This window comes from Periplaneta americana, chromosome 13, assembly GCF_040183065.1.
Source record: "Periplaneta americana isolate PAMFEO1 chromosome 13, P.americana_PAMFEO1_priV1, whole genome shotgun sequence".
In the NCBI taxonomy this organism is placed as follows: Eukaryota; Metazoa; Arthropoda; class Insecta; order Blattodea; family Blattidae; genus Periplaneta; species Periplaneta americana.
The window spans coordinates 102,078,740-102,094,321 of NC_091129.1; the positions used below are offsets into that span (position 1 = coordinate 102,078,740).

The 15,582-nt window shown below is 36.5% G+C and overlaps 1 protein-coding gene across 1 annotated transcript; it reads right to left on the minus strand.

The window, feature by feature from the left end:
- Nucleotides 1–1,801: 1,801 nt before the first annotated feature.
- Nucleotides 1,802–14,897, minus strand: LOC138712173 (glutathione S-transferase 1-1-like). The gene is made up of 5 exons (XM_069843669.1): nt 14,648–14,897; nt 10,136–10,194; nt 8,206–8,347; nt 6,738–6,902; nt 1,802–2,139 (listed from the first exon to the last, which is right to left on the minus strand). Exons 1-5 carry the CDS (start codon nt 14,786–14,788, stop codon nt 1,987–1,989), a joined length of 660 nt encoding a protein of 219 aa, XP_069699770.1. The 5' UTR covers nt 14,789–14,897; the 3' UTR covers nt 1,802–1,986.
- Between the last annotated feature and the right edge of the window lie 685 nt (nt 14,898–15,582).

The window sequence follows — 15,582 nt, forward strand, 5'->3', positions numbered from 1 at the left end:
AGAGTAGATGAAAAAGGGCATCTTTGTCGCACTCCTCTACTATTTCACTTCCTTCCGACATTTCTTCTCCTATTCTGACTTTGACTCATTGGTTCGTAATTATAAATATTACTGAATAGCATTCTCTTTCAATCCCACACTAATTTTCTTTAGGATCCCCATAAGTGCATTCCATTCTACTCTTATCAAAAGTATTTTCCAGGTCCACAAATACTACATACACTTCTTCATTTTTTCTAGGTATTTTCCGCCGATTGTTTGTGGCAGTCCAGTTGCATTTCTCGTATCTTTTCCCTTCCGAAAACCAAATTGTTCCTCTTCCAACTCTCCTGCCATCTTAAAACATAAACGTTGATTCAATATTCGCAGTAGAATCTTCGCCGCGTGCGATATCAGGCAAAAGAAAAATAAATATAATTCATGCAAGAAAATAAATCTGTCCATCAAACACCATAACAATGCAAGAGTGTGGTCCGTTGCTAATTAAGTGACGTCAGAATATGACCCCCAACCTGGAGGACCAGCGATTTTAATCAGAGTACGCCCGTCTAGTCTGAGTTTGTAATACAATCAGAATCCCTTTTCCTAACTTTTGAAGCTCCTGCTCCTTAAACTTGCAATAACTAGTCCGTTTTAGACGAAGATTACTGAATATATATATATATATATATATATTTATATATATTTATATATATATATATATATTTATATATATATTTGTCTGTCTGTTTGTCCGTCTATCGGTGTGTCTGTCTTTGAGGTTAATTGGGGACGTGCCGTTAGGATTAGGACCAAATAGAACTAAATACACAATGTCGCCAACGTAAGGACATGACGTTGGTCTGTGACAACTCTGGGCCATAAGCTTGAAACAGTGGAACCAAAAAGATGTACTAGTATCGCCGTCAAATTAACCATAGTTCATCTCTTTTTTCGGTGTGTTTATCAGCTGTTTTGTTCATATTATTACGTATGATGAAGGATGGATAGAACAGAGAAAAATTCTCTCCGGCACCGGGACTCGAACCCGGATTATCAGCTCTACGCATATGCAGACAGCCAAGATGATCCTGTCGGTCATGGCCCTTATGATAGTTTTTGTTTCGTAATATTGATAAACACTAATATGAGAAAAGCGGTGAATAATTTCATGGCTGCTAAAAGTTTTCTTTGTAAAGGATGAGGTATTTTCTCTAGAACACAAATAAAACGGCAACACGATCATACGTACTTAGCGTTTTGGCGAACATTAACCTGAAATTTACTTTCTTTCATTTAATGATATTCCCTGAAACACACCTTTTTCCTCTTTATTTCATTGTGATAACCTACTTTAAGATCTTACTACAGCTGCATTTTCTTTTGGTGTAATCAAAACACCGCCGTTGTACTGCATAAACCTTGCAATTGACTAATGGAGTGAATTGTTTAAGAATATAGTCGCGAATTTTACTACCACTATTTCGATTATCTTTTGTTTGACACGGATCGGTACAGCCCGGTGACTAGTGGCCAGCGAACAATGTCGATCTACCGTGCGTATTATCCAGTTGTTTATTTATTTATTTTGTTTACTTAATGTGGGCGATATAATTTTAAGCCATCTCTATTGTTACGCCGTTGGCGCCAACATCTTCCTCTTCAGCGTTAACGCTGTATAGGTTGTGTGTGTGTATTATCGAATCGCCGATACCGTGCTACTTTCGTAACTCTGTGTGGGAGCGTATCCTCAGATAGCCAAAGTCGCCGATTTTTGGGCAGGAGGTAAATGGAATAATGACAAGGAATTTGGTATTTAATATGTAATAAAATTGCAGTTGTATCATTTATTGTTTCACAAACAGAAGAGACATACAATATTAGGGAAAAGTTTTGTCTTCAGAGAAATTCTTCAGGCTTAAATAAGTTTATTTATCCCTTCTTTATTAATAAATTGTCCCGATGTTACACCTCGCTCTATCAAATGGGAATTTGTCTTTCATAAACTCATTTGTTCGCTCTTTCAGCCACAAGCTTAAATATTTTAATAATTATGCTGTTTCCTTCTGTAATAATTTCCTCGTATCCTTCAAGAGTTTCCTTCGCCATCTTCAGCCATCTTGAAACATTAGGATGCTTGCTGACATCATACCCAACGTCCTGAGAGAAAAAAAAAAAGAGAATATATCTCAATAATTGCAGCATTTTATTAAAATAAAGATCACAATTATTATAGCTAGTGTATGTCGAATCGACATTGTCGCGTTTAAATCTGGTAGATATGATGAAATGTTGTATAGTGGATCCAGCTATTATATTTGATTCCCACAGAAGCCAATCAGTAAATGTAGACGCTGAAAAAAAATTTAGCCGACCATTTTCTACTACAAAAATGCCTACCATCTTAGCGATATATAAGTTATTGATCTGTTTGTCAGTGCAAGAGAAACCGTTACCACTCGTTTTCTTCCTTTTTGTAGTTAATTCCAAATACCAATTACCTTCGTTAACGAAATCGCTACTGAGCCCTTGAAGCTCTCGATTTACGTCTTTATTCCACTACTTTTCGGCGAATTGATATCATTGCCATTAAGAACAACTCGGCATAGATTCTCGATCCCACCATCAGATTTGTGACATGCAGATCAACCGCATGAGGTGGACAGGCGCCCTGGTGTTGCGTCAGCTTTTACACCGATGTTGGATTAAGATTTAATTTGGGTGTAGAATTTCAATTTGTTTAGGTCTGTTCGACCTTTAAAATCTTACTGCAAAATACCAATAAAACCAACCTTATTAGGACCTTTACGAATATGGATCTATGAACCAACAATCCCGTTCTATAAAGATAGGCTAAATATAGCCTGTCCCACATTGATGTAATAGGTCTGATGGTGGGAGCACGAGTTACCATACCCTCCTTCTTTGCCAGCAAATGTAAAAACCTGGGACTAACACACATCATTGTGAAGGAAATAGCCATTAGTGCCCTCAAAGGATCGGTTCAGATATTGAGAAATCATTTGTATGGGAGTGATAATGGAAATTTCAAGTTATCTTAACCGATGGCTGTTGATTGGTTTAGATATCAATGCCAATAAATCCGTACTATTATTTTTCTCGCGGTATATGGCATTCAAATCATTCTAACCTATCTGATGATATTTTTCCCACTTTCTTAACTGTAAATGGGCACATTGGGTACATTTCGTATATTCGATTCCCTAACCGTTTCAAATGTTTATCATTTTACCTTTTAGGTGTGTTTCCAAATTATATGTAATACGCTTTGTCAAATCAGGCAACTTTTTCATGAGGGAAGCTAAATTTATTATATATTTAGATTCTTCTTCTTTACTAACTGTTATATTGATTTCAATTTATTGTCGGTCTCACATTCACCATGTATTTTTGTGTTATAGCTTGACTGTAATATTGTATTATTCTTTGTCATAATGCACCCTCACAAGTTGGGGTTGATGTTAAATATTTTATCATTATTTATATTTTGTTGTACTTTAGGAAGTTTATGAAGTTTTTTTTATTTATTTTTAGTGTTGATTTCAAACTTCTGCTGTGAACGAGGAAGATTATTCTGGACTTCGCTATTCTCGCAGTGTGGAGAATTCCAAATAGTGACGTGCGAAAATAGGGACTAGCAGACTTCAATTCTGATGTGACCTAGAAGTGACTAGAGAAAATCTTTTTGAAACCGCCTCATTCAGGTAGAGATTTTTTTTTTAATATTTTGTAGATCTCTGATATACGACTTCTAGCTTCATTTATTTATCGAAAGAAGCTATAGGCCTATTATTTTCCTCTCCCTCGGGTGGAAATACAAATAAACTAATATATATTATAATCCTGTTTATAAACAATATAAATTGTTATATTTGAAGCCATGTTTAGTTACAGTACTTAGATTTCTGTTATTTTATATACTGGTACGTTAGAACAGTGCTTCACAGAGTGCATTGCACTGCATTAACAATACAATACTGAGGGGGTGTGAGTGCAAACTGTGTAAGTGACAGCGAAATAAATAAATGTAAGTTACATATTTATTTACAATTTTTGTTTTTATCAAGTAATATCTGACAGGAAGTGTGTTGAGGTAATTTGAATGTTTATTTTTATTGACAGAAACATAACACTTAAAAGTAGTCTATTGATTTTTTTTTTTTTTTTTTTTTTTTGCGGTCATACCAGTTATATCAGGAGCAATAGTACGGCTGACAGGAACCTTGAGAATATGGTTTAAATTAGCATCTGAAATACTCGACCGCAATTTTGTTTTTGTGCACTTGAGGACAGAAAAAAATCGTTCACATATACAAGTTGAGTAAAACTTAAAGTAAACAAAGTTAAGCTCCTTCCAGTGATCGATACCACACAATTATCTTTACATGTTGTGCCAGCCTAAGGTTCTATTTATCTAATGTAGCCTAACCAAACATAACAAGGTGTTTTTTATTTATCGAAACAACACTATTCTGAAGGTTAGAAAAAAAAAAAAAAAAAAAAAAAAAGATCGCTAAACTGCGTAACCTTTCGACTCAGTTCTAGTTCCGCCTCCTATACTTACCGCAATAATCGCGGAGGATGTATTTGGATACCTCACAGCGGTACTTTTTACCTCGTTGCACGGCTATTTGCACGCGTGCAATTTGGATCATTTGTGAAGCCCTGCGTTAGAAGATACGTAAATAACTTACTTTAGTTACTTACGGCTTTTCAGGAACCCGGGGTTTCATTGCCGTCCTCACATAAGCCCGCCATCAGTCCCTATCCTGAACAAGATTAATCCAGTCTCTACAATCATATCCCACCTCCCTCAAATCATTTTAATATTATCCTCCCATCTACGTCTCGGTCTCCCCAAAGGTCTTTTTCCCTCCGGCCTCCCAACTAACATTCTATATGCATTTCTGGATTCGCTCATACGTGCTACATGCCCCCCCCCATCTCAAAAGTCTGGATTTAATGTTTCTAATTATGTCAGGTGAAGAATACAGTGCAGTTCTGCTTTGTGTAACTTTTTCCATTCTCCTGTAACTTCATCCCTCTTAGCCCCAAATATTTCCCTAAACACCTTATTCTCAAACACCCTTAATCTCTGTTCCTCTCTCAAAGTGAGAGTCCAAGTTTCACAACTATACAGAACAACCGGTAATATAATGTTTTTTATAAATTATAACTTCTAGCTTTTTTAAGAGCAGACTGGATGACAAAAGCTTCTCAACCGAATAATACTTATTTTAGTTTTGTATATTCCTAGTAAAGATTATCTTTTATTGCACATACGCTGTCTTTAAATAAATACTTTGTTATTGTTTTTTATTAAACCCAAGTAATATTTTGCTCAGGAGTACTATTCCTGTTGTTCACTTATATAGGTAGGCCTACACATTGATACACGAATAAACAGTACCGGGGCGTGCAGGGTAACTGCTGAACTGCAGCGTGAACTGTTGACTCGCAACTTGCTCTCCGTACCAACCGAAGCTTGTAAGAGTAACCAAACGCAAGACTCTATCGTTGTATGTGATCAGGGGTTCAACTCACAGACAAAAATAAAATTCTAAGTTCAACTTGATCAGTATCCACTTCTCTCCGAGGAATCTGCGAGATTTGTAGCTACAGACTATACCTATTAGAGTGCTGCATTGGAGTTAAATCGCTCGCTTGAACTCGGTTGAGTGTCGCACCCTCGAGTGAGATACGATCGGTCGTGATACGCTCGTAATAAATAGAAGCACAGTATAAGGTCATCTCACCGACATGTCTTATCTTATATGGAAGGCGACAGATAAGATACACATATGTTTTGCTCACACGGTAAAAATAAGGCTTTATTTTCTGCGTTTATGACAAACGTTTAATGGAACAGTCAATGGAACGTACCAAAACAGCAACATGCAGTTATAAATGAAATAGTATGGAAAACTTCGATATACAGTTATTACTGATAATTAATAATTATTTGATTTACCACATAATATCATACCTATCATATTATATATTATATAATATGATAGGTCCATACATAGTGTTCCGCCTATATACTGCGACAATGTAGAAACGTTTTACAAAATATTACTGATATAGCAGTAGATTAATAACAATATTAGTACAGAGATAACGTCACAGAAAATATAATAAAACGAATAATCATGCTGCACAACTGTTACAGACGCAAAGATTGATACACTAATTATTATTAGAGATTATTATTATTATTATTATTATTATTATTATTATTATTATTATTATTATTATTATTACTAGAAAACTTGATACAGTTCTTGCATTATCGTGATTGTGTTCCCCGTTTATAATAATTACATTTACATCCAATAACATCTATCAGATGTGGCATAAACAAAATCAGTCCTGTGTGCAAAAAAAAAAAACATTTACCTACAACATTTATATTACTTTTAAAGCAAGTTTTGTAGTTGTACTATGGAGAGATTAGTTAAACACTGCAAAGTTTTGAAATTATAAACATCTGTGTTGTTACTACACAGTTCATCGCTGTAACAAGAACGAATGTCTAACGCTCGGCTTATACCGTTCGAGGATTTATCGCTCGTGATAATTTTACTCATCATGCATGTGCGCTACCTATCGGGTTATGCTATGAACTACTAGGCGCTCGAGCGAAAACGTCGTTTTACTGGGGACATCTTTCGAAGGATATCAAACTACGTAAAGATTAATATTAATGACAACAAAAGAAAAACAAAAGATATTACCTTCATTATAGTCACTGTAGTGAGAAGTGCTATGTCCGCTATGGTTAGGTCATTTCCTGCCACCCATCTTTCACCTTCAAGGAACTTTTCAAGTAATTCAAGAGGTTCTTGGAAAGCAGCAATGTGTGCGGGATCAGCATTGGCTCCTTTATAGAAGACAGGATACTATTCAAATGTAAAAAAATAAGTTAATATAAATCTAGATGTCATTTATTTATTATTAGTTTGCTAATTTATACAGTAATGAACACAAAACAACTACAAGTACTTATTTACAAATGGCTTCTAAGGAACCCAGAGGTTCATTGCCGCCCTCACATAAGCCCGCTATCGGACCCTATCCCGAGCAAGATTAATCAAGACCCTACCATTGTATCCCACTTCCCTCCAATCTACTTTAATATTACCCTCCCATCTACGCCTTGGCCTCTCCAAAGGTATTTTCCCCCAGGTCTTCCAACTAACACTCTAGATATATTTATAGATTCACCTATACGTGCTACATGTCCTGCTCATCTCAAACGTCTGGATTTAATGTTCCTAATTATGTTAGGTGAAGAATAAAATGCGTGCAGTTCTACGTTGTGAAACTTTCTCCATTCTTCTGTAACTTCATCCCTCTTAGTCCCAAATATTTTCCTAAGCACCTTATTCTCGAACACCCTTAACCTCTGTTCCTTTCTCAAAGTGAGAGCCCAAGTTTCACAACCATACAGAACAACCGGTAATATAACTCTCTTATAAATTCTTACTTTCAGCTTTTTCGACAGCTTCTCAACCGAATAATAACAGGCTCTTCTCATATTTATTCAACGTTTAATTTCCTCTCGAATTGTAAAAAAAAAAAAGTGATTCAAGCCTCATTGACCATGCATCGAAGAATTATTAAAATAAAAATAATAAATACAGTTTTTCTTTATACGATAATCTTTAAACCTCCTGCGACTCGGTTAAAAGTGTGTCTAGGAGTTCTCAATTTTTTTGTGCGAAACATTGACACCATAGTGCAACTTTTGCGAATCTTAAAATTTTTAATTCCGGAAAAATTTTTTTCGGCTTATTTCGATACACCGTACTGTAAATACTTCCTTCGCACATCGCCGACCAGTGATGGAAGAAACGTCATAAATATATTGGTTGGATGGTGTAGCTGCCTATATTGGAAAAACTGGAGATCCACGAGAAAAACACCAACTGCGACCTTGTTCGCCACGAAGTGTCATTCGTGTACATTTAGTCCATCATCCATATTGATTTCGACGACTTTGGACTCTGAATAATGTACATCTGCAGTGCAGAGTGGAACAGAGACAGAAAACCCTCTTTTTTTCTCTCGTTCTAATACGACTATCGCCAGCAGTGCTCATTACAGAAAAGTCTATTAGACGAACGCATGTTCAAGCTCATACTTGTTTTGTGCCTTGTATCTGTAAGCTAGGTGTAACTCGGCAGCTTGTCTCAAACTTACATAGTAATTTATATACTTAGGGTACAGCGTTCCAATGTCAAAGTAAAGTCTTTGATTGACCACTGCACGCTTCTTAGGATCTTTGGGATACAGAGTGTCGTCTTTGCCATATTCATCTACCAGGTAACCGAGAATTGCACGACTGTAACAAAAGGAAGTTAAAGTTAAACATTGTTTTGATTCAGAACTTAAAACTTAAATTAACTGTACTAATCAATGTCCAAAAGTTAATTAATAACATGTACAGACAGATTTCATATAATATGTGGACTGGAATTACCGCATCACTGACATGCATTTAGATGATGATGATAATGATGATGATTATTATTATTATTATTATTATTATTATTATTATTATTATTATTATCATTATTATTATTACTATTACTAGATATCTCGTGATGTTCCGCAGCATTCATTTGCACAAACCTATGAAACTTCTTTCCATGTGGAATTTGCTATATGCCTGCCCTGTGGTTCTATTTCACCCTTCAAGTCTTTCAAGACTTTGCTCGGGATAGTGCGACATAATGGTATCCATGACTGAATATAGGTTCTGGTAAATAATTGCCTACTTTATCTAATATCTAGCTTTGAGCTTTATTGATCATTATACAAAAAGCCAAATTTATTGAAAATTGCCTTCTTTTGATCGAAAATGGCAAAGAAGAGTCTGATGTCGTTACGTCAATGCGAGGAATTAATATTCTTTGGCCAACATTTGCGCCAGTAATAATGCATTTGAGGCATTACGCATTATCGATTGAGCCCAAATTGGCCGAATTAAGTAAATTAGGGCTCAATCGATAATGCGTAACGACTCGAGTGTTTAAACCCAAGTACGAAATCGTAGCTTCATTAGATCTCGAGATATTTCAGTTTAAGCACAGCCATGTTAAATTAACATACAGTGCAGTGGTCTGAACAGCAACTTTGCTGGTTGACCAATAAAAAAAATCAACATGGCTATGGTTTAAGCCCAATCTGGTATATACAGTCACGAAGCTTGAGTTATGAGGGTGCTAGGAACAATAGACTGTGCAGGTACTATTTCGCATTGTCTATAATGAGGCGATAGTAGCGATCCCAGTGGTTAGCAACTATCTATGGATGCATATTTACTACGTATTGAGCTTCATGACTGTGTATACTAGACTGTGGTTTAAGTAAGAGGTGAACAGATTCTCCAATTATTTTAATATAATGTATATATATATATATATATATATATATATATAAATTTATACATTATTATTATTATTATTATTATTATTATTATTATTATTATTACTATTAGGCCTATTGATGCTACTGTGCACACCTATACTACTAATCCATACTTATAAAATAAAAGTTGAGTAAGACGCAAGTAAGACGATTATTGTTTTTAAAAGTAAAAATAAAGAGGCATGGCGCTCTCAGGTTGTAGAAAAAAGTACCAGGGCGGCGCCCTGGCGCCTTGGCACGACTACACCCCTGGCTATAAATTTGACAACCTTTGGCGAAGGGAAACTATACTGCCTGTCTTTAATGTCTGTAAAGATAATTTCTTTCGCCAGCTTTCAAAGTTATTTCATAATAATCTGAGCAACAAGAGCGCGCGGAGACAGAAAACTGTATTATCTGACGCAAATTATTTCGCAATGGACCCTTATGATTTAAGTATAAAATGGAATGAACGGATTTAGCCTAATTCAATCAAACTGACAGTGGGGTACTAATAGCACAGTCAAATATATACATTCACGAAGCTTGAGTTGTTGAGGGTACTAGGAACAATAGACTGTGCCGGTACTATTTCGCATTGTCTGCGATGAGGAGATAGTAGCGATCCCAGTGGTTAGCAACTATCTGTGGATGCATATTCCCTACGTGTTGAGCTTCGTGACTGTATATACTAGACTGTGCTAATGGTTCGATTTATTACCTTTCCCACAGCACATATCCGTTATCATTCATTGTTGGAATTGTATGTTGGGGATTCATCTGCAAAAGAAAAATAGCAAGTCAGTCACTACATTATAAGACATATTAAGGAATATTTACCTATAAATCTACCTACTTCAATTTTGTGACCGATCGCTTAAAAAATCCTGTCTCGCAGGAAATTGTACTCTTCCTTTTAAGTTCCATTATCTATTAGTCCCCCTTCAAGCGAAGAGCACGGGCTGGAGATTGCCCTCGCACGTAGGCCGCTTGGGTAGTCCATTGTACTATCCGGAATGGAATGGTGTGTATGTCATAAGGTCCCCGCTACAGATGTAGGTACAATTATTATTTGTACTTACCGGTCGAGGTGGGTTCCTCCAAGTTGGTGACTGGGGGATGCAACGGTAGCTCTCGTACTGTTCTTTTCGTCCATATATCGACTTATCACCATTCTGTCCTTTTCGTTCTCTCTTCTTTTTCATCTCTATCTTTCTCTCCGCCGGCCACCATTGTATGCGGAACGCCCACCACATCATCACGGCCATTTTCACCTTTCCAGTCGCCCTGGTTGGCAAGTTGGTATAGCGCTGGCCTTCTATGCCTAAGGTTGCGGGTTCGATCCCGGGCCAGGTCGATGGCATTTAAGTGTGCTTAAATGTGACAGGCTCATGTCAGTAGATTTACTGGCATGTAAAAGAACTCCTGCGGGACAAAATTCCGGCACATCCGGCGACGCTGATATAACCTCTGCAGTTGCGAGCATCGTTAAATAAAAAACATAACATTCACCTTTCCATTCCCGCTGTTAGTTCTTTGCCACGTCCGCCTACATGACGGGATTTGTTAAGAATGCCTTGTTAGGCTTCATTCTTCTTTCTCTTCTAGTTTTTTTATATTCATTATTAGGTTAAGTGTCCTAGGCTTATAACTCCCGTCTCACCAGCGGGGATCTTACCTATGTTCGTAGTCCTGTCTCACGGTTTCGAGCGCGACTTCCAAATTGTGTGGCCCAACAACGAAGCAATAGTGGACATGAAGAAGTTTTACTTTGCCGGTTGAGGATTGGCCACTGTCGTCTGACACATGGGCATCTGCTATGTAGCGAGCCTCAACCGAAGTGTGATGTTTGCCTGTTACCAGTTACAATCGAACATATATTATTGCATTGTAGGAAATATGACCGTGCCCGTCGTCAATGCGCAATTCGGCCGAATCTACGTAACGCTCTTGAAAATGATTTTAATTGTGCAAATGCAGTTCTAGAATTTTTATCCAATATAGGTCTTGACAAGGTGATTTAGATTTTATTTGACCAGCTGTTTGTTTTACCCTTTGGATCCTTTACATCCTGAGGTTATTTTGCTTTATTTAACTTGACGTTTCGAAGCATCTACGTCCGAATGCTATATAGAGTTTTACTGTTATATTTGTGTCTGGTGGGATTTGTTTTATCATTTTTTTTGTTGCCTTTTAAACTTAGTCTGGTGACCAATAATTGATTCTTTATAATATTTTAACGAACACCTTGTTAGTAATGCACTTGTGTAGCTGATTTTAATGTGATAACGTTTTTTAGTTCCTGTTAGTATTCAGCTTATTATATCGTTTGTGTTTTGTTTTTTGAAAGAATTTTAGATAAGAGCGCAAATAGCCATAGTAGCTGACGTGCCCTTTTTAAACCCCACTAACTAACTATTTGTACTCACCCAACTCATATTTTATACTCAAAATGTCCCCCGTTGACTGTTACACATTGCTGACACCTTCTTATAAAAGTATTATTAACTTTCAGAAGTTCAGCAGCACTGATTGACTCCATTTCAGCATTTATGTAGTCTTTTACGATCATTTATTGAATCTGTTTCTTTGATTTTTTTAGCTAGGTTTGTTTATTGTTTTTACGTAAGGTACGGGTCTGTTTGGATATTTCTGTCGGAACTTGCGTCGCGTTTTCGCACAATATTTTACGTATGATTATAAATATACACAATCTCACGTAATAAAAATGGCATAGAACTAAATACTTCATAAAATAATCAATAACTTCACACAAATAATTAAACCAGCTCATAAACTAAAGAGCAGTGGAGTATGCGTCCACTCCGTACGGCAGCCAATGAGACCGCCAACCGGGAACTGCGTCATCAGCGTGTTAGTCACAAGGTCGCCTGGAAGCGGGAAGGGGAAATTCTCCGGGACAGTTAAGAGATATTCCCTGTATATACAAATATGCAGGGTGGAAGTGAAATAGCCTTGCAGATTTCCAGAGCGAATAGCTCATGTTATATGTAACAAAAAACTATAATCACATTGGTGGAAAGTTCATAGTTTTTTTTACTAAATGTTTAACAGTTTCTTGTTGGATAACTATTGCGAGTAGGATCGTGATTTTTGTCCATATCGATAGGAAATCTAATAAAGAATAATTTATCCATCTAGCGTATTTCAATAGCGTGAACAGTTTTCGTGTAAATTTAATTTTAAAAACTCTTAAATTCAAGCCATTCATTGCATGAAGTGAGAGAGTGGCAACGTCTCGGCAGAATGCATCTTACGTACGGAGACTCACCGAGTTCGTTGACCTCTTACATCTGTATAACGAGTAAAGTGTATTAACGACTGCTGAAACTTCGAACTTAATTTTCTAATTAACCGTGCATTTAATCACAAAACGTAATATAGGTTTTCTGTTCATTTACCCTATCGTCCCTTTCATGCTGCAAGGATATTTCACTTCCACTCTGTATATGTTATATACAGTAGTATGTTGCCCATATGCATGGGTGGGCAACTCGTACTCCCAAGGCGCTAAAAACCTTGGCACAACAAAAGCACACACCGAGGCAGCCGCTGCAGTTACAGCAGCCAATCACTGTAGACGCAAGCGAACCAACAACCACTCGTGTTGCAAGGCCCTCGTACACTGCAGCTATCACAGAGTTCGTTCTACCTGACTGAGTTTGTTCACAGTTTGAGAGCGCGAGTTGCCCACCCATGTCCATATGCTTTGGTAACTTTCTGTGAGCGAAAGAGTATCTATCGTTGGAGGATGATGGAGACTGGAGAAGTGACATTAAGGAAGACTGTTCTGAAATGTTTCCAGTGTGACAATGTTAATGGATATTTGTGTATTTTGGTGCAGTGTTTTTTATGAATATTAGTTTACCGAAAATGGAAAATGAACAAACTAAGTGATGTGAATAGGAAAGACGGAACTTGTAGATAGACAGATAGTGGGGTTCAAAAAGGGCGCGTCAGCTACTATGGCTATTTGCGCCCTTATCTAAAATTCTTCATAAAACAAAGACACAAATAATACAATAATCGGAGTGCTAAAAGAACTAAAAGGCGTTGTCACGGTAAAACGAGGTACACAAATGCAGTATGCACAAGGTGACTTGTAAAAAATCATAAAAGTGAGCAGTTCTCCGACCCTAGGTTGTATTCAAAACGAACAAATAAAATAATAAAACTAAGGCCACCAGAGATAAATTGTATATCGCATTTCAAAACAATACAATTTTATAAAATATTCGAATGTATAGGGTCCGAAGTGTCAACTACGTAAAATCAAATATAAAACAACAAATGTAACTTCCGGTTGTATAGAACGGAATTTGTATAAAACGGGGTTGATTCATGTTTTGTAATCGCAAGATTGTGTTAAGCACTTTCACACAGTAATATAGTTTCTGGTCATGAAAAATGCCCTAACAGTTGATAATATTAAAATTACGAAAGGACGATCCTCATCATTTTTCTTTTCTTTGTTTTTCTTTAGCATAACATCTAAATTATTCTCAAAGATCTTGTCTTCCCAGGGCCCTTTTCTGCGGATTTTTTTTTTCTGAAACTTCCGTCATTTCTTCTCTCATCCTCATCAACCACCCGCATTTCATGTGTGTTACTGTCCATTTCTGCAAAATGTTCCACTAAAATGTCACACATATCACGCCATGACTTCGACCTGATACCTCTATTTTTGTATTCTTCACAAAAAGTATTCCCAGAAACATTGCCTTCTATCTACTTGACTAATTAACAGCTCTATATCCACAATGATAATGCATTCAAACATTCACTGTACTGCTGCACTATGCTACTAAGCTATGCATAATGCGCATGATTGTGTCAAGTTTTGGTTTTTCTGAACTGACGCACGCGAGAATCAACTGTTCTCCGTAGTCCGTAGCACGAAGAGGGGCGTCCGTATGGATCCTACGGATGTGCATGGCACACAGAACTGTAAGCTCCCATATACAGTAGGCCTATATAGTGATCAAGGACAGTATGTAAGGTAGGTAATTTGCTACGGATCCGTAGTCCTTAGCGCGTAGCATACGCATGGCTGTGTAACGGACCTAAAGAGTACGATGAGATAGATTAATATTTTGTACTCTCCGTACCCCTCTTTATTACTATAGTCATATTTAAGTATAAAAAAACTATATTATAACATCACAATACGTGTATTACCGTATATAAAATGTACAAAACATGTAGAACATACCTTAAGATATTCCGGTTTCAAGTGATCCATTTTACTCAAATGAATTTCGATAAGGTTCAGTTCCAACCCTAAAGCTCTAGCCGCCAGCATTATAGCTTGACAAGGACAGCTGCCCTTCGAGTAATATAAATCTATAGGCATGTCCGTAACAATTGTTGAATTTGTGGGAATAAAAAAAATTAGTCTCACTTTTAGTAGAGCCACTGAACGTGCGTGAGAGCAACTAGGGCAGGCAGAAAAACATAACGGAAAAGTAACTTATCACTGGAAACACGTGACATTTTATCACTGCTTCTACCACGGATTCAGGTTATCTATACTTCTCGTAATCTCAACTGGTCAGATGTTAGGTAATATTTTTATTTTCGAATTAATCTAGAGACGACTTTCAGATAATGAAACAACGAATAATATTGGAGTGACAATACCGGAAGCACTAAACTATAAAAGAACTAAACTTCTAACTAATACGGGCAGGAAATATAGGCCTACGAGTCGACTATCACTACTACTCGTAGACCTGGGGTTTTAGGCTACTAAAAATGTATGTTTAGGCACCTAGAATACGTTTATAAAATGATAAAATAACACTTCAAAATGAATGCTGTAATAGGCCTCAAAATTGCATTTATTTCTAAGAAACAAGTTATGTCATAAGAAAAATACAATTTTCTAAATTTCAAGTTAGTTTGTGCATTCATGACTCATAGGATTTAGGTATTACATGGTTTAGGATTTATTATTAATAGTTTACAGAATAGTACATATACATAATAATTAAAATTAACATGTATACATTTACAATTTTACACATTAAATATAATTACAATTTTTAACACGATTTCTAAAATCAAATAATTAATATAAGTTGTCTTGTCTTGCATTTACTCAGTCATGACTCATAATACATCATTAAAACATTTAAAATTAATACA